This window comes from Salvelinus sp. IW2-2015, unplaced genomic scaffold (genome assembly GCF_002910315.2).
Source record: "Salvelinus sp. IW2-2015 unplaced genomic scaffold, ASM291031v2 Un_scaffold16276, whole genome shotgun sequence".
Lineage (NCBI taxonomy): Eukaryota > Metazoa > Chordata > Actinopteri > Salmoniformes > Salmonidae > Salvelinus > Salvelinus sp. IW2-2015.
This window is the reverse complement of record NW_019957520.1, coordinates 24398-45127: the sequence shown is the minus strand read 5'-3', so window position 1 is coordinate 45127 and position 20730 is coordinate 24398. Positions and strand designations below refer to the sequence as shown.

General features: G+C 40.7%; 1 protein-coding gene across 2 annotated transcripts; it reads right to left on the bottom strand.

Annotated features, from left to right (window-relative positions):
• On the bottom strand, nt 1-12063 carry LOC112080348 (tropomyosin alpha-1 chain). Of its 2 annotated transcripts, XM_024146073.2 has the most exons (10): nt 11845-12063; nt 10955-11080; nt 6969-7102; nt 6255-6372; nt 5947-6017; nt 5059-5134; nt 4557-4619; nt 4346-4415; nt 3438-3516; nt 2039-2246 (listed from the first exon to the last, which is right to left on the bottom strand). In XM_024146073.2, the coding sequence occupies exons 1-10, from the start codon at nt 11956-11958 to the stop codon at nt 2243-2245; spliced, it is 855 nt and encodes a 284-aa protein (XP_024001841.1). In that variant the 5' UTR covers nt 11959-12063; the 3' UTR covers nt 2039-2242. The 2 variants fall into 2 exon arrangements, with proteins under 2 accessions (XP_024001843.1, XP_024001841.1); XM_024146075.2 differs by lacking the exons at nt 2039-2246; nt 3438-3516 and adding an exon at nt 1-95.
• Between the last annotated feature and the right edge of the window lie 8667 nt (nt 12064-20730).

Below are 20730 nucleotides of genomic sequence, written 5' to 3'. Positions count from 1 at the left end.
TAAACCAGGCTTTCACATGTTATTTAGTTCCATTAGAGTCTGGTCCAGCATCTGGTGCATATCGAGGTTCTCTTCTTTAGCATGTGCCAGTTTCTCTGTTAAACACCAAATAAAACAAAAATATTAAAATCCAAGCAAGCAACCCACAACACGCAAAAGCACACCACAACATGCAACAGCAGCCTAAGGACCATCAATATTCGAGATGACTTCGGTTATGAATTAAAATGTACTGTTAGTCAGAGCTACATAATTAGCCATTAAAAGCAAAACGCTTTCAGTTAGAGAAAAAAAACAAATGCGGTAACTATGCTGTGGCAGTAACCATACAGGCAGTACACACAGCTCTTATAGCATAGCCTTCACATTGCTTAAACTGGGGAAATGAACAACAGTGGTGCGTATAGTATACTATATTTAATGGTATATAAAGGCACATTACGGTACCTAGTTGTAAGAGTATACAGTACGTATATAGATTAATCCATTACATTGTGGATAGCTTGTTACGCCAGCAGTAACATCTCCAGCATTATGGGCATCATACAAACACAACATTAAACTGTCAATACTGTACATAAGCTCATGGATGAAACATTCACACTATTTAGTCCTCATTCAAGGTCACTCTTAGTTCGTTAGAAAGAAGGCGGTTTTTGTCAAGTTGCTGGTAGAGGCGATCTTTGCAGTCAGAAAGCAGGTAGGAAAGCGAGAGAAAGAAAACAGGAAATCAGTGCAGTAACAGACTAGAGAGCTCAAGAGAAAGCTTCATGTGGGATCACTTCACACCTGATACCTTACCTTGTTTGAAAATGGCATGATACATAAATTCACAGTCTCTCTCCACAGAACAGTGGAGCAGTAATTGCAGAAGGGGATGGGTGGAATGCCTCTGAACTTTGTGAATGGAGATATGAACAACATTTCACTGGGGTGGATAATTGAGCAAACAAGTAACAAACTGCCAGTGGGTTCTACTCAATTTCTAAATATACCTTCCAGCACCAGAAGGCATGTACTGTACAGATCCTGCTTAAAGTCTTATAGGTGCAACTAAGGCAGTATAAAAGCTGCCAAATTCTAGCCCTGTATGGAGGATCACTACCTGATGTCATAGATGCCCAGGATATTCCACACCACACAGTTCTACATTAAACACTGACTGTGGGAGAACAGATATCATTGAGTGGCCTGGACATTCAAAACTCTAGTTGTGAATGAATGAAGTGCTTGGAACACATAAAATGGCTAACAATTTGTCTTAATAAATACTGCTAGTTGGGTGCAGTTAACTCAGTGCTAGTGCCTGTGATGCTCACTTTTAATTGAAAACAATGATTCGGAAAGTGCATATCTATTAATTTATTTCAACAATAAAATGATATTGCAAATTGCAGACTTCATGTCATCAACATCAGCATCTCAATAGTCAATCTTACTACTCTTTCCAACACGCAAAGGCAGACAATCCTACATACTGTGCTTCTCTTCACGCCTACTACTTTCCCTACTCGTTCAATAGCAATCCAACATGTGCCACCTCTCTATCAAAACATTAACTATACTGTATTGAGCCAAATGACATTCGCCTTAGAAGCTACATTTGTTTTAACAGCAGTATGTGTAATGCCATGATGCTCCTAAAAACATACCTTCATTAAGGCTGTAAGATAATCACTACTCCCTTAGGTATATACCTATTAAATGAGGGAAAGTTGAATAAGAGCTACAAGTGTGTAGTAGGCCTACTTGCAAGAAATCTTCACTGGACAGTGCACATTACACATCCCGCCTCTCAAAATGAATGAAAATGTTGATCAACACCAATGGACATTAAAACAGAGGTACTTTCAACTGAACTTGTAAGAATGCCAGCACCATAACATTTGTTTATGGGTTCCTGAGACATAAAACAATGACAACATTACTAACATCAGGGCTCCTTCGTTTTATTATTAGAGCCGCTTGAAAATAAATAGAAATGAAAATAAAATTCAGAAGGAACAGAAAAGGATAGAATAAGGAGATAAAGCTTACATAGAAGGAAGAAGGTTTATTTGTATACAACACAGAAAGATTCAGAGGTTCTATACAAGAGATGGGATACAACACTGACATGATGAGAACATGGGGAGTAAAGGAAAGCATGGCGAGAAGGGTTGGGAAATGGAAGAAAGGCCGGGAAAGAGCAGAGCGATGCTGCTCAGCTGGCGGGAGGCGTCTTTGATGAGGTGTAAACAATTTATCTGTGCGGAAGAGAAGAGGTACAGTGAGGTACTGCTATAGGGGGTTTGTTGGAAGACAGATGCGCAGCAACACATCAGTGCTACTGGCGCCACAACACAAAGGACAGGCTAGAGCCACAATGCCCCACTGGGAGGTATTGCCAGGAAGGGATACAGACAGTGTACGACAACTACTGCAGCAACCACCTCAAACACAAAACAAAGGTTGGACCAAACCTCTGATCACATGAAGACCTTTCCAAGGAGTCATGAGGAGCATCAGTTGACCAAACATCTGTCATACATGGTGCTCCACCTCCAGCTTGACACATCTGATATCTTCTCAGATGCCAAAGGGGCACAGCATAAAACCCAACAAAAAGACAACTTCCAAAGGCAACCAGACTGTAGATTGTGACAGTTTCCCCTCAACTGTGGTTATGAACAAAAAGGAATTTCAAGGGGGACGCATGGGGCCTTTCTTCCATACAGAAGTAGACCTTGTTAGTAGTAAAAACAAGTGAGCTACACTTGAGAAAAGGTACAGAACACAAAAGCACACTGACTACATGGATAAACTCAGTTTAAAGACCCAGAAGAAGGCTCACATTGAAATATTGCATTTCAATAGACACCTCACATGCATTAAGGGCTGACAAAATATTATGAATATTTTGAAATTAAGACATTAATTTGTTGGTCGAACAATGTACATTTAAAATACGATCACAAAATGAATTACGATTACTTCTTTATGTAAAAAGTAATACAATATAGTAGTTATTCAAATGTAAGCCCAAATGGGTAAACAAAGAACCTCCATCCTGTATTCTGTTCATACAAAACAAGTCTAGGTTCAAGTACTCTACTGCACTGCTAAAATGGTAACTAACTTTAAATGGAGAGAATGTCCTCACAACCACAAACAAGTCTAAGTGTGAGAATGGAAACCATTGAGTGAGCTTAAACAATTCCCATAGTTAGCCAGTTCTTACAATATACAACCCCCTTTAACTAGGACATTTAGACTACCTAGTGTATAGAAATAATTAGCTGCTTTCTAACAGTAACGTGAACCACTTTATCTTGTATGAACAGAAACAGCAGATGGATTTCAGATAGACAGCAGATTGTGATGACTGGACAATGGGGATGGGAGGTGCAAGGAGGTGACGACAGAGGCACAAGCAGGCAGCGCAGATGAAGAATTACATGGAAGTCATGTCGTTGAGGGCGTTGTCCAGCTCCTCGCTGATGGCCTTGTACTTCAGTTTCTGGGCATACAACTCATCTATTGGGACGTGGGCCAAGTGCACAGACAGGGAGGAGGAGGTGGCAGAGGTGGAGGGGTGTGTGGGAAGGGGGTGAAGAGCATCCGGGTCATCAGCAAGACCCCAGAGGGAGGTGGGTGAGACAGCCCAGGGAGAGTGACAGAGTGGAAAAGGAAGAAAAAAAAGTTACCAGAAGAGGATAGAACAGAAATGTGATTGAGGCCACGACAAATTCCTCAGCATCATCAAGAAATTGTGAACAGAGTCCTGAACATCTCATGTCAGAGATATCATGACCATATGGCTGCTTCTTCAGCCCTTCTAATTACCATGAGAGCCTCATGATACATTCTTTAAACTACAGATGGATGATTTACTGTAACAAGCAGTTGTAGGGCAGCATATCCCTTACTGTGACTAATAGCTCATTAAGCAGATGCAACGCAACTTAATTGTTGCAGATCAACTGGCAAAAACAACCCAAACTATGAACAAAAGTAAATTTAGAGTGAATAGGATGACCTGTCAAATGTCCAACTACCAAAGTCATTTCCATTCAGATGTGACCCAAAAGTACACCGACTCAAATCAGGGGCACGTGCTGCTCAGAATATAAATATGATAATAATGGAAATTGTGAGAGGTAGCAAAGACCAGCACAGATTAGAGTATATTGACGAGGTGTAGCATAGAAGGGAAGAGGGTTTCCTCCTCTTGTTCAAGACATTTTGAAAGAAGCATAGACACTTACCGAATGGCCATGAATGAGACTCACTGACACTATAAAATTTAGACCTACTCCAAACAGATCACAGTACAGTTTTGAAATAAACTGCAAAAAAGTCATACCTTCCAAGTCGTCGATGGTCTTCTCAAGTTTGGCTACTGATCTCTCAGCGAACTCAGCACGAGTCTCAGCCTGTGGTAGAGAGAGACGGGTTCTTAAGAATCAATCTGTAAATGTGACAGTCAGTGATACTGTAGGCCGACAGTACCCACAGCACTGGAATAGCCTAGCCTCTGGCCAAAGCCCCCAGATAAAGGGGGTTGTGAAACTTGCCTCCTTCAGCTTGTCAGTGAGGACCTTGATCTCCTCCTCGTACTTGTCCTCCTTCTGTGAGTACTGTGGACCAAAAGAAGCAGAAACAGGAGTCATGCATCTACCCAACTGTAACATCTGCACCAGTCTACAGAGACAGACAGAGCCTTAAAAACCCTCCCACTTTATATTTTATATGAAACAAAGACCTTACATCTAATGACTTATCAAACAGTTCTAAAAAAATAAACATAACGAGCAACAAGGCTTAGATGCAATAGGTTTCTCTTCAATTAACAGAACAAATACTGAAAGGTATTTGCATGACATCTTTAAGTACAACATTTGACTAATCTTATCCCTCTCCAATTTCGTAAGACAGATACTGTATCCAATGACCCAAGTGCTGCTGTAAATGGTTCTTCAGGTTCCTTCCATTCATTCTCCTGCATGGCTCTGGGGGGGGGGGGATCTGGGGTTTGGAAAGCATGCCCGAGTCTGAACACAGCGGCAGACTACCTACCTTCTCAGCCTGGGCCTCCAGTGACTTCAGGTTGTTGGTGACAGTTTTCAACTCTTCCTCAAGCTCAGAGCATTTGCTGTTGTTTTAGAGGGGAGAAGGTGCGGAGGAAGTGGAGGGTCCAGAGGAAATTGTGCCGAAATGGAGGGGCGTATTGAGACACCGATGACAAATGGAAGCAGGATGGACAGAGGGAGAGCAGGAGGGTGGAAAAGAAACAAAACAAAATAAATACGAACTAGGGGAATTACAGGAAGGAGACCAAAGTGCTTTAACACAGCAGGAATGCAACAATAATAACAAAGGTGGAGACTACAAAGACGCTTTTGTAAATGCCTTTTAGCTTGCAGATTGGTCAAATTAAGAATGCTAATATGGTATGTGAAAGATGTTATTCTTGCACAGTTCCTACCAGGTTAGAGGTGTAAAAGGCTCTAGTTCTAGGATATCCCGAGCATAAGCCCACACATAGGAAGAGAGAGCAAAGCAGAGCAAGGTGCTAGCAGGAAAGAGAGGCTTCATTCAGCAGAGTGAATGAACGTGACAAGAAGAAGTCGTACATAAGTCTCTAAAGATAGACCTGACAGAATACTTTGTTAGTCTGCAGTACCTTTGCCTCGGAAGCGGTAAGTGATTTTAAGCTTTGTTCCAAAACTCTTAGCTCGTCCTCCGCTCGTCGAATCCGTCTGTTAGTGGATGTTGTGAACAAAAGGCCATTCAAAACATGAAACACATGCAAATTAATAGTACATGCAACAACGAGAGTGAGCAACACGTCCAAAATAAAAAGTTAACTATTAACTTTGAGCCAGGCGTGGCGTTAAATAACCTCATCCATGCATGTTAATAAAGTGCAGCGTTACTCCTAGGTGACAGTGAAAAAAATCTTACCCTTCTGAAAGCTCAGCGCGCTCCTCTGTACGTTCCAGATCACTCTCAATGATGACCAGTTTACGGGCAACCTTTAGGTACAGAACACCAAGGAGTTACACTCTATACACAAAATGGCTGTGTATATACACCCAATATCTGGGTACATACACCCTATATGAATTAGGGTATGTCAGGGTGGACTTAATCATAGTGTGTGCCATTATGTTATTGTGTGGTGTAGGGTAGGTTCAAGGCAGGGTGTGTGGGGGCTGGGATGTAGAGACAGCTGGACAGCAGCCAACAGCTGCAGCAGCTGAGAGACTCACCTCCTCGTATTTGCGGTCAGCCTCCTCAGCGATGTGCTTGGCCTCCTTCAGCTGGATATCCTGCAGCTCCATCTTCTCCTCATCCTTGGAGGCCCTGTTCTCAATGACCTTCATGCCTCTGTGGGAGGAAGGGGAGAGACAGGCAGCAGATGTTAGGCTAGGAAGAGTCCCATTCCCAGTCTCACAGAAGCACTGCGCTGTAACTCAATGACTCAAATCAATATCTCCAGCCCAAACTAAACCTGGGTGGGCAGGTACCACTGCAGACACACTGCAAGCAGCTCTCTGGGAGTGCCGTATACGCCCAACGCACATCCACACTGGCTGGCCAACTTTAATATGCCCTTTCAAAGTCAAGGCCTGACAGCTTTTTTAATGGGACTGAGGGAAAAATACTGCACCACTATATCACTGGAGATGACAGGGCAGGCCCAGACAGGGTCTGATCTACAGTCTCAGATGTTCAGGCATTGGGCTGTGCAGCATAGAGGGGTTGTTTATACACCAAACAAAGGAATGGAAACAGAGCCTCATGGCCCATTTATTCAGGATTTCATAGTCACCGCTGAAACAGGTTGTGTTTGTTGGAACCGGTCAGTGGCACCGCCAGTCATGACTTTCACTAAAGGCCCTAACAACTACAAATACAGTAAGGGGGCAAGAGAAACTCAGTCTACTCTATGGTCTAACTCCCTATCCACCATAAATATATACCTCTCGGACTCATCAGCCGCCTTCTCAGCCTCCTCCAGCTTGGTCAGGGCAGTTGCCAGACGCTCCTGAGCACGATCCAACTCCTCCTCAACTAGCTGGATACGTCTGTTAAGGGAAGCGACATCGGCCTCAGCCTAGGAGAGAAGAGAAGAACTTGCCAGAACCTGCATCGTGGGGTAAAATGCATTAAGACAGAAACATACAGTACAAACATATCAACATAAAGAATACTGGTGAAATTTCCACCTCAGTGTCGTGTGTTTTATAGGTGAGAGGTCTGGGTAATGACTATTTCAAATGGTGTTTTCTCCATCTGCCAGCCTAATGACAGTGTCACCTTGGGGAGAGAAAAGGGCTTTCCCAGGAGGATTCCCCTGTGCTGAGATGCACTCCACACACTGTGTGTAATGACAACAATGCTCCAGGCTGAATACCTGGGCTCATTATTGGACACCAAAGGTGACATTAACGAGGACTCAGTGCGCCAAAGAGGTTTACACTGTCACAGGCCACACACACACGCACCAATGAAGAGTCCCCAGTGGACCAAATCTGAAGATTAGATGAAGTTCAGCCTATCATCCTCTCAAAATGTCTACTTTATTGTTATTTTACTGGTGAGTGGTGGTGTGACTTATCAAGTTGATCCCCCTACTGTTCTAATTAGCTTACCATTAGCACCAACAGTAAGTTATGGAACCGTCACAATTTTTTTATAAGAGATTTTATACTGAGGAAGTGTCAAATTCAGCTACAGATATGCTTTTGTGGTAATAAAACATAACATTTGATAGCAGAAACAATTGATATGGACAGCCACTGCTCTATTCTTTGTTGTTTCTATATGCACCAAAGTCGACTTATTTTGAATCTTTAAAAACACTTATTGGCCCATTGCAGAAGTGGTCAGAAAGTGACTTTTTGGACTTGAATGCCAAAACATTCAAGAGATAAAGGTGCTCAAAGTTGACCTATTTTGCATACCCCACAATACCATGACACATCTTTGCACCTGGTTAACCGCTCAGTAGCCTGATCACATACTAACACAAGAGTGGTACGCGGGGTCAAAGTCCATCTCATGTTGTGAATGGAGATACGGAAACTAGCCAGTGAAATTAAGATAACTATCAGTTCATCTTGGGTTTCTTCAAACCCCACCCAAAACGTTTCCTTCAAATAAACTAACATGAAGTGACCATGTTGATGATGGCAATTAACCCTCTTAGCGGCAAATGCATACAGGCTTAATTTCCTGTTTCTATAGCTCAGAGGCTGGTCCCCTGTTCTTTAGAACCTGCGACAACTATTTGTCCTTATAAAAGGAAACCTTGTTTAAAACGACATTCTGCTATTGATGTTGTTCGCAGCTCTGTTGCAACATTCTTTTTGACGTTCTTTCTTGTTTAAATGGAAAATAGTTTCAAAGAGTTTAAACTCTGTGCTGCAATTGTTAAAAAAAGGACAATTTACTTTAGGTTATTATGTGTACTAAAGTATGTGCATAGAAGCCTAGCATACCCAGGAGATTAATATTGGGGGTGATACAGTACCATTAAACAATCTAACATTTTAATCCAAGAACTGTTTGTGAAAACAGTTACCTTTGTACATCATGACCATCAATTAAGAGAAAATATCAACGGACTATGACATCAGAAACATGGTGGTTACAGTATCACTGAAATCCATGAAAAAGGCCTGAAGCGCTCTACCGCCACAGCTAAACACTATTTACACTTGGGGCAATCATCAAATTCGCCTCGAGCACGTAATCTGTCCGAGTTGGCGAATCGTAAACAATGAGCATGATAAATTATGTTGTTAGCTAACAACACAACGGGATGCCAGAGAAATTCCGCTATGTCAGTGCTGAGTGATTCACCATGCATTTTGAAAGTCTGTGCTACTCACTCGGATATTAAACATCTCAAAAGCAATATATCATTGTTGCACTTTTGGAGAAATGTTGTTTTTTGCAGTTATTTTATGACATGCTTACGGATTCTCTGGTTTTCCTCTCCAAGCCCGATTCTCTCTGTAGTCTTTCAGCTCTCTCTTCAGCGCCGTCTGCCTGCTGTTGCAGGGTTTTTATTTTCCGTTTAACGGCCTCCAGTGATGTTATACCGGTCATTATTTCAACTTGCTAAGAAAACTACGTTAACACTTGGAATGTACCTGGAGGGAGGCTGCTCGCGGTACTCGAATCGTCTGTGAGGAGCGCACACAGCAATAACTGAACGTTACACCGGAAGTAACCATGCTTTCATAACCAAGTTCAAGACTACAACAAACGAAAATATATTGGAAGTATAATTTATTTTTAGTTTCTTGTTTTCGTAATATTATAATGGTTAACCAACATTTGGTTATAATAAAGAGTGTATCTGTGGTAGACGTACTGTAATGATAAGGGCACGCCCAGCTATTACAAGCGTTGACTAAGGTACCTTGCACTGGTGTATAGCACCATCTGCTGGTATTATCTAGACAGTACACATGGGATTGAAAAAATCTTCAGACTGTATAATTCCTAAAGAGCACCAAGAGGAGGCCTTCTATGCATTTGTATAATCTTACTCAAGGAGTTCAACAAATTCGTTTCTTCCTGATCTCCTTTCCTTCATTTGCAGTGATATGAAAACGTAGGATGGGTGAATGCCAACCAAGAATTTATATATTTTTACCAGTTTAACGCTTTCATATCAGTGCAGATTATTTTTATTTATTTAACCTTTATTTAACTAGGCAAATCAGTTAAGAACAAATTCTTATTTACAATGACGGCCTAACGGAAAGGAGATGAGCATAAGGAGTCCCTTTAGTCTATTGAGATGTAGGCTACCCCATAGACACTTTCAATACATGAAAATCAATTGTCAACTGAATGTCACATCTAATTTGATAATCCCCCTTCAATAATGAAGAAGTTAACTTGCCTTGCTAATGTTTTTTCTTTGTTCATATTTATTTAGCCTAGGATTATCATGCCATAACACGATAAACCTGGGTATTTTATACATATCATTTCTTTCAGTCCCTGGATGCAGCTTCTGGTATCACGCATGAATCGACATACACACGTTTCTGATAGTTTTCCTTTTATGGAGCATTTCCCTAATTTCAAGTTCTTCCCTGTATGAAGCCAAATTACACTCTAGGGTATGAGTTTAACTAAATGTACCTCAAAACAACAAGAAACAAAGTACATTAATAATAAGATACAAGAATAATCTTGCAAATATACTATAGGTCTAAAAGTGGATTTCATTAGTAAATATCTCATTATTAGAAAATACTTCAGGTTGATGGTAGAATAGTTAGAAAATTAAATTTTCAAGGGAAAGTAATTTACTATAGGCCTAGTCTGTTCTGTTGCAAGAAACAGGCACAGCCCAAAAAAGTAAGCTCTAACTTGACCAATGACCAAATAAAGCAGTGGGCTATATTTATCCGTGCGGTGCACACGCACTCGGCTTGGAGACTGCACGTTTAACAAATTCAGTTTCCACTCATAAATGTCCCCACTTTAAGGAGCTGTGGAGAGGAATCTGATTTACTGTCTTAAATTGACTTTGGGGTCTCATATGTAGGCTATCTATGTGGAGAGATTCAAATACCAGAACACTGAAACACTTTTGTTCTTTATATTGATATGATTTAGGTGACTTGTGATCTTTGACAACAGACAAACAACCATAAACAAAATATATAAAATGACAGTTCAATATCTGGCATGACATCATGATTTAAATATTATTCCTTTATCATAAGCTACAATCCAGCTGGCCCATAGACATTTAGGGCTCGACAGGTGCGTCACACCTAAAAAGTATTCTACCTACATTTGGTAATCAGAGAAAGGACTTTAGACCGAGTGATGAGGCCGAATAAAGGCCTCTCACATAACTCTGTCATTTTACACATTTTACAGGTTGATGTGAGAAGCAGTGTGCAGGAATGGTGATTTTGTGCCCTTTACTTACGTCCGTGGCGGTCTTCTCAGCCACCTCAAGTTTCTCCTGGGCATCCTTAAGAGACTCAGAGTACTTGTCCAACTCATCCTCTGTTCCCTTCAGCTTCTTCTGCAGAGCTACCAAGTCATCCTCGAGCTGAGGTTTGTTTTAGTGTGGACAGTTTCACAGGGGTGATCAGCGGGAAACAGAGGGCGTGGGCGCGCACAAGGCGCAAGAACGCAGACAGACAGAGAAAGGGAGAAAGGGAGAAAGAGGAGAGAAGTTAGGGAAAATCATGCGAGCCACATAAAATACCTTGGTGGCCACCTCCTCGGCGTTCAGCAACTTTTCCTCGGCGGCTTGGAACTCATCAAGCACGTTATCACGTTCATCTTCGGTGATCCGTAATTTCTTTTCCAACTCACTTATTTCATCCTCTAACTACACATGCATAAAGGACAACATTTTATTTAGTTGAATAGAACATCAAAGTGAATATACTATTGCATTTATGCTGAAAGAAGTATATGTTTTTCAATAGCCTATCCATATTCCCCACAGTAATTATTCTATATTTCCTACTTATAATTAGCCTACAGTAATTTTCCTATACACATATTTTCCTACTTATAATTAGGCTACATTAATACAACTTCACCCACCCATCAATCAGTGACACGGACGTAATTAGTAAACACAATTATTCCGATATTCATACCCAGGTCACTTATTAGCCTACCCGTGGTGATATGTTATTCATAAATATCACTTAAATACTCCTTATTTCGAATGATCCGTAAAAATGATACATCCACATTGAAGAGGTGATCGATCCACGTTTAGAGACTGCGGCGAACAGAGCCAATGGTATTCAGGTGCCTTTTCTAGAATCATTTAGATGTTCCATATATAATGCCGACCTGTTTGCTCTTGTCCTCTGCTGCCTTCTTGTCTCCCTCGGCTCCCTCAGCTCTGTCCAAGGCATTCTCCTTGTCGAGCTTGAGCATCTGCATCTTCTTCTTGATGGCATCCATGGCTGCTTATTTTTTGTTTGGCTCCACCAAATGTTTCGAAAGAGACCCGAGGAGAGAGACTGTGCGTCTGTGCTTAACTGACCGTTGCGCTGGAGTGCAAGCTCTTCTTGAATGTGCCTTGTCAAATATGTACTGTCAAGAAGGGGAGGGGACTAAATTCCTTTAGACATCCAATACTTTTTTGGAGACGGCATCTCGGGGTCCCTTCCCCTTGCCCTATCTTTCTTTATGGATCTACTCGGTGATTCGCTGCTCTCAGACATTTGACCATTGATATGACTATATATGGGATTTGATAGTTTTGTCTAGAAGGGATACAGCTTTTGTCAAAGTTGACTTTTCGTAGCAGGTTTAGCAGAACTTGCGCAGCAGGTTATGAGAATTCACTTAGGTAAAAGGGTTAGGGTTAGCTAAAATGCCCAAAAAACTACGTTTGACTTCAAATTTGACAAAATGCCCAAAAAACTAAGTTTGACTTCAAATTTGACAAACGCTGTATCCCATCTAGGCAAGACCGATTTGATGGGCAGGAGAGCAGCCCCTTCAAGATGTAGGTTCCTATTTCTAAGGTAGTAAATACTACTGTTTGCTAAATGTACTGTTTTATAATGCTATTCTACACATTTTGTCAGGATGCTAAGAGAACATGTTGCAGTTTTAAAGCCCATTTCCTGCAATTCTACAGTGTGCCAGCATGTTGGCAGTGGGCCATACTACAGTAAGTACAATGTATTGAGATTTTTTCCCCTTATGTCATTCTGAGATGATTTAGTATTGAATACTGTTTAATGTTTTTTTTGTCCTTTTGTCTCAGGATACTGGACCATAACTGTGCCAGTGCCCAGTGCTATCCATGGAGCTGAAATTGTCCTCTTGGGAGGTGTTGTATTAACTCAGGTCAAGTGTGCAGTCAGTGAAGAGGTACTGCTGGTGAAAGACTCAGGTCAACCAGCCCCTCGAGGCATTGTTCACAATCTGAGAGGCGTAAGATAGGAAAGAGCTGCCAGATAATGTATCAAGTAGCCTCCCTGCTAACTCTTTAAGTATTAGTTGGCTGTAGCCAGACAGCCTCCATGGGATACTGAAGTGGGATGGTATTTCAACAACCCTTTGCTCCCTTTGACAATTTACAGTAGCCATACACTGTAGTTCTAATCAGGGGTGCAACTTTGGTTTTAGAAGTTGGGGGGACATAACATAATTTAAATTATATTTTTTTAATCCAGTCTGATAAACACTCCAAACAGCCTACCCGATCGCTCGGAGGCGTCCGCATGGTCCTAAAGCCCCCTCCCCCCATTTTGTATCACATTCCAATGATAAAACTGTGAGGGACAAAAATGCAATTTCAGAATGGGGGGGGGGGGGGGGGGGGGCATGTCCCCCATCCATAGTGAAAGTTGCGCTGCTGGTTCTAATGTTAGAGAACTGTCACTGCTGTTCAGACTGTTCAAGATGGATATAAGAAGAGCAATCGTAAAACACAATCTACAGGGAACGAGTTACATAAACTGGACCTGCATGGCCATATAGTACATGACAGGTTTTTAGCAATTGTTTAAGTTTGGAAATTAACCTAAAGAAATATTGATAAATCAATGGATTGATCCGTTTGACTATCTCTCATATCATCCATCGCATTGAAGGTTAACCATATCAATTGAACAGATAATAATTTGCCACAATTGACAAAAAGTAGAGGCAAGCCATTCGTGAAGCACCCGAACAGCTAAAGTTGACATTGGTAAAATTAAATGTAATTCAATTGAGTAATCCCTAATTGTTATTAGTGTGTAAATATATAACTTCTTGTAATGTAGACAGGAAGCTGAAAGAAACATAGGCTTAGACTGAGGCCTTCTTGAGTCTCTCCTTCTTATGAGGATATTTTTAGGATTGCCTTCTTCAAGCACCTGCCTTGGTCTGTAAAGTTCAACTAAGTCACTATGCCAAGTGTTCGGGCCAAACCCTATGAGATAAGCCTCTAAAATAATCCAAGTCTTTCGTATGCTGTTCACTTTGAGTTTGGGCTGTTTTTATTATCACAGCAACTGACATACGTAGGTTGATTGCCATTCATGGGTGTGTTGTGTGCGCTGTGGTTGCAGTCAGCTATTTACATGGAGGGAGAGAGCATGAATTTGCACATCCCATATAATGTGGTAATGAGTCAAAATCCACTTAGCCTATTGTTTTCTGGCACATTAATTTATTTTCTTTTGCGTGCAGGGTCCGACATTAAAGATGGTACACCGGGTCGAGTAAAAACATGTGTCGGCCAGTGGATCTCGTCACTCACTGGCCATGAGGGCCAGTAAGTAACTTTTCAGCGCATTTTTGCATTCCAGTTCAACTTTTGCCTGCTCTGTCACAGTTTAACATAGAGCTCCACAGTGAACGCATCATAATACTCAAAACCTAGCGGTCAAACACAGATATTGTGTTTTTTTCACAGTTCATTTTTCACATGGGGGAATTTAGAACCACTTCAAACAAGGTCTGTGTTTCATGTAGGCTTTCCTTGGTGTGATGTTTTGATAACCATGTAAATGTCTCTCAGACAAGGTGAATTTTAGCAATATATTTGGCTTTATTTAATCTCAGATTAAAAAAAGGTAACTAGCATCTAAGTAGACATCATGCAAGACTACAAAGACTACAAGACTACAAGACATCATGCAAGACTACAAGTTCCAGCACGCCATCTTTTCTGTCAGCTAGCTAGCAGGTAGCTACCCTGATCCAAAACTAAAGATATATTGAACATTTCAATTGACTGTTCTATATTTTATCTAACAAAAATGTTTTGGTTTATTTATGCATTTGGTCTTGTGTCTTGTACAGAATACTACCCTAGTAGCAGTCAGATATTTACAATGTGCCATGAATACTAGGCTAGTTCTTTGCCTACATGATATTAGCAACATAGGCTACCTTTATTTTAGCAGATCCTCTTCTCCTTCAGCCAGTTGAGGTCTATATTTAATCCCTATAATTCCTGCCAACTATATGAAAGAGGTGAAATCTATTTAAATTCATGGTGACAGAATTCAGGGCATCAACTAACTTGCTGACATGTTCTGTTGCAGATTCAAAGCCAGATTAACTGTTGCAGAATTTATCCATAATCATGAATGAATAAGCATATTTATTTGAAAAGAATGCACCTAGTCACCCATCAATCACAAACACCTGAACTCCAACAATTTAATTGTTTTAAATACATCTAAAATAGTAGACAAATATAGTAGACAATGCATACATATGCCTTTCAAACATAAAATAACAAACATCTGACTTGAAAGTAAAGATACAATTATTTATTAATCAATGCCACAAACCTGGGACATCGAAGAGCACCATATCTTTCATTATAGGAATTAGACCAACACAAATAAAATGTAAAACAGCATTTTGTGATTTTTGATGGATGTGTTACAAATGGAGAAACAACTGGATGCGTAAGGTAGGTTTAATATAAAATACTAGCTCCAGCAGGATGAGAAACACACTTAACAGACTCAAAATAAGGAATCCATGCCTAAACGCAGCTATATCAACACCCTTCTTGTCCATGTTGCTGCTGTCAATTGTGAGCAGCACATTTACCACTGCATTCAGTCTGAACCCCAGAATAAGCAGAAGGACAGCATTACACAGGTGAAAAAAAGGTAGCAAAAACATTACACCACAACACTTTTAAATGTGTTACTGAGTCTAGATGTTATCAAATAGGAGAAGAATAAGTGAATAGGGAAAATTACTGACGGTAAGGTGGGTTTATAGCGATAAGATGGAGTTTCAAAGACAATGAGTGATCACAGCATTTCCAAAAATTGAGCCATACACAATACAACTTAAGCATAGAGGACAGCATTTTGTTAACAACATGGTGGTTTACATTATGTCTACTATGTGTGAATGATGAAAGAATCTTTCCCCAGCTGTAGGTCCATTTGAGTGTGTGCGGTCACTTAGACCAGCACATCAACCAGTACTGGGACCAACAGAGACTATAAAGGTTAAGTACAAAATGGAGGGAGTTAACAATCTGTGGCTTAGACTTCATTTAAAGTTGACACAAATGATAACTAAGCAATACGATTCCACAAACTACAACACATATGAAAGACTGTACCACACAGGCCAGTACAATCACCTATAGATGGAAACAGTGGAGATTTGAGTATGTACATTTTGGTGGGGCAAACCCCCCAACATTGTTTTAAATACATGCCAGCAAAGCCACAACACAACACTGAGCAATACATTAATTGCACTATAACAATGACAAACGGTGCCCTCAAACTGTTAGGCCCTACATAAAGCTGTCCCAAAAAGCACCATGGAGTGAATCCTTACCACTGCTACACCTGGCTATCAGCAGAGCCTTGTCTGGCAGCAAAACAGTTCATTCAGCCTCATTTACTGCCTTCTAAAAAAAACTAGCTGATATGGCTGACTTGCTTAAACAACTGTGGTTTCTGTCACATCCTGATCTGTTTCACCTGTCTTTGTGTTTGTGTCCACCCCCCTCCAGGTGTCGCCAATCTTCCCCACCATCCCCAGTGTATTTATACCTGTGTTCTCTGTTTGTCTGTTGCAACTTCGTTTTGTTTTGTGAAACCAACCAGCGGTTTTTCCCCTTGTTCATGGCTGTTCTAGTTCCTGTTTTCTATTTTTTCCTGGTTTTGACCTTTCAGCCTGTCCTGAATCTGAGCCTGCATGCCATTCTGTACCTTGCCACACCATACTGGATTATTGACCCCTGCCTGCTCTGACCCTGAGACTGCCTGCCGTTCTGGACCTTTTGCACCCTATCTGGATTACTGACCTCTGCCTGCCCTTGACCTGTCGTTGAAGTATGGTGGTGACAACATCATGCTGTGGGGATGTTTTTCAGCAGCAGGGACTGGGAGACCAGTCAGGATCGAGGGAAAGATTAGCGGAAACAGAGTACAGAGAGATCCTTGATGAAAACCTGCTGCAGACCTTCCAACAGGACAATGACCACTAAGCACACAGCCAAGACAATGCAGGAGTGGCTTCGGGACAAGTCTATGAATGTTCTTGAGTGGCCCAGCCAGAGCCCGGACTTGAACCCGATCAAACATCTCTGGAGAGACCTGAAAATAGCTGTGCAAAATATTTCTAAAAACCTGTGTTTGTTTTGTCATTATGAGTTATTGTTTGTAGATTAATGAGTAAAAACTATTTAGTCAATTTTAGAATAAGGTTGTAACGTAACAAAATGTGGAAAAAATCAAGTGGTCTGAATTCCTTCTGAATGCACTGTAAAAGGTATTTTCAAAGATATTGATATACTAGGCTTACTGATTTAATCAAAGTGTTGACAATGCTTTCTGTGTAACAAAGACCATGTTTAAAACCTGCTTCATTTTTCAATCATACCTGTATTGCAGATATCTGAGAAAAAGCATCAAAAAAATTCCACCCCAAAACGATCTTTTGGCAGTTGTTTCATTAGTCCATGTCAGCAATCAAGTTTTCAAGATGTATAACTTTCAAAATACAGAAATACAGCCGGTATGATGCATTTTGCATGTTGTGTCCATCACTGTCCAGAGTGCAGAGGACGTCATCTAGAAAAGTCACACAGATCAGTTACTGTTGAGTAAAGCCACACTGACAGAACCACCAGTCACGAGTGGTCCAGAACTGTTACTGGGTGACAGACACCCTGACCAAGCAGTCGTCACCTAGGGGCTCACAGTCACGTTGTCAGGACACTGACTCAGCCGCACCCACACGTGTATGACGAGACTGTGACATACAGTAGGCTACACACGTCTACACCTGTGTCAGTGCCACAGTCTCAAGATGTTGTCGAGAGTCAGGTTGACCGCCGTTACCCTTCGAGAGATAGGCGGACACCAAGATGCTAGGGACTTGTAAGGTTGTTCATAATTGGGACAATTTAAGAAAGTGGGGAGGAGACGTGTATTGACGTGTACAGTTGTAGAAACAGTTGTAGAAACATCTCAAGGATGGTCAATGGAAACAGGATGCACTTGATAAAAATATTATTAAATAATAGCCAATTGGCGTTAAGCTCAACTGAGTGAGATCAGCTGTGAATGATCCTGGCGGACAAAAAAAAGTGTGAAGGGAAGCCAGTTTGGATTTGGCTTCAGACCAATCAAAACACATCAGAAGCCAAAAAATTTAATTATTCCATCTCGTTGTGCTGCAGAGCATCATGGGAGTTATGTGGAGATCATATAAATAGTTGAACTGATTCCTGCCTCCCATCTCATCATTACTGAATTGTTATAAAGACGTGGTTATGAAACCCATGTGACACAATACTCTCAGCCCCATTGTTGTAAGAGTAATTAATGAGTAAGCACAGTCTCCAGACAGACAGTGTACAGTCATTAAAACTCCTTTTTCAACCACTCCACAAATTTCTTGTTAACAAACTATAGTTTTGGCAAGTCGGTTAGGACATCTACTTGATGCATGACACAAGTAATTTTTCCAACAATTGTTTACAGACAGATTATTTCACTTACAATTCACTGTATCACAATTCCAGTGGGTCAGAAGTTTACATACACTAAGTTGACAAATATCGTACTTTTTGAAGAAATGTCCTCTGGTCTGATGAAACAAAAATAGAACTGTTTGGCCATAATGACCATCATTATGTTTGAAGGAAAAAGGGGGATGCTTGCAAGCCGAAGAACACCATCCCAACCGTGAAGCACAGGGGGTGGCAGCATCATGTTGTGGGGGTGCTTTGCTGCAGGAGGGACTGGTGCACTTCACAAAATAGATGGCATCATGAGGGAGGAAAATTATGTGGATATATTGAAGCAACATCTCAAGACATCAGTCAGGAAGTTAAAGCTTGTTTGCAAATGGGTCTTCCAAATGGACAATCACCCCAAGCATACTTCCAAAGTTATGGCAACAAAGTCAAGGTATTGGAGTGGCCATCACAAAGCCCTGACCTCAATCCTATAGAACATTTTTGGGCAGAACTGAAAAAGCGTGTGCGAGCAAGGATGCCTAAACACCTGACTCAGTTATACAAGCTCTGTCAGGAGGAATGGGCCAAAATTCACCCAACTTATTGTGGGAAGCTTGTGGAAGGCTACCCGAACCGTTTGACCCAGGTTAAACGATTTAAAGGCAATGCTACCAAATACTAATTGAGTGTATGTAAACTTCTGACCCACTGGGAATGTGATGAAAGAAATAAAAGCTGAAATAAATAATTCTCTACTATTATTCTGACATTTCACATTCTTAAAATAAAGTGGTGATCCTAACTGACCTAAGACAGGGAATTTTTACTAGGATTAAATGCCAGGAATTGTGCAAAACTGAGTTTAAATGTATTTGGCTAAGGTGTATGTAAACTTCCGACTTCGACTGTAGTTAGTCATTGTCGAGGTCAAAGTGTCATGGGCTGCCTTTGAGTGACAGGTAGTATTAAGATGTTATGATGTTCCTGCAGGGCCAAGCCAGCCCATGCTGTAGCAGAATTTTTTTTGCATAATAATAACTGGCAGAGGAAATATTAACTGCAGATTTGTCTACGACTTCCTTTTTTTCACTCTGACTCAGAATAGCGATCTTGGAAGACAAATATGGTTTAGAGGTCAGGGTTCAGTTCAACTTTCATCCTTTCAACTTTTCACCATGCTGGGAATATGCCACAATCGTTTGTATTCATTAAAATAACTCGTGCTCATAGATATACTGTACACTACAGCTGCAACATATACAACACATACCCCAATTCTTACCAGACAGTGCAAGGCTGTCATAGCAACGTTTTGTTGAATTGTACTGTATAGATTAATTTTAATATTGCATGAGCTTGTTCTTCAGTTGTCCCTATAATATTTTCTGTGTGGAGCAGCAAAAATAAGTTTGTGGTGGCATGCTGAATTTGCAACAATATTCTGGTAATGAAAATAAGCTCTATTATGAAGTTTTCTTTTCGAGTTTAGACAATATACCTCCAAATCATTACATTTACATTTAAGTAATTTAGCAGACGCTCTTATCCAGAGCGACTTACAAATTGGAAAGTTCATACATATTCATCCTGGTCCCCCCGTGGGGAATGAACCCACAACCCTGGCGTTGCAAGCGCCATGCTCTACCAACTGAGCCACACGGGACCACGTGTGGTCATCCATATTTCCATATGGATATTATAGGTGCTTAAAACAATAGATTTGAAAGATGTAATTCTTAGAATGGTCAGAGTAGGAAAGGTCTTATTGTAGTTTTGGAAAACAAAGGTTTCCCTTATCAAATCGACACAAGAATTTGAATATGATTTTGCAAGTTTCAGAATGTAGAGACTAGTCCGAGTTTTGTTTGGCTTAGTGTGTCAACCATGTTTCAGTCCTGATAGCTCTTTACAGCTACAGAACCCAACATTTCCCTCACACTGAAAAAAAATCTTGAAGTGGTGTAATTATGCGTTTACTTGGAATCCAATAATTAAAATACCTCTTGATAACTACTATGTAATTCAATGCTTTTGTGAGGGATCAGAGCATCTTTTGAAAATTAATATGTTTGTGTAGGCAAAACCTACAATTTTATTGAGAAACATAATCAACCTCATGCAAATTGTAACATTTGAAATAATAAAGTGTTTTCCATAAAAAAATGATTTTGAAATCATATAAATCATCAAATGTTATTTCTAAATCATAAATGCACTATAAATAGTTTCAGACAGAGTGCATTGAGTTAACTTTCATGGTCATTTACCACCACTCT

Excerpts from the sequence above, each read along its gene's own strand:
- LOC112080348 (XM_024146075.2), bottom strand. The coding sequence starts at position 11,958 with ATGGATGCCATCAAGAAGAAGATGCAGATGCTCAAGCTCGACAAGGAG. Across the intron at positions 6,018-6,254 it reads CTGACCGCAAATACGAGGAG|GTTGCCCGTAAACTGGTCAT; the intron begins GTGAGTCTCTCA and ends CTGTACCTAAAG. Across the intron at positions 96-4,345 it reads GACCATCGACGACTTGGAAG|AGAAACTGGCACATGCTAAA; the intron begins GTATGACTTTTT and ends GGTGTTTAACAG.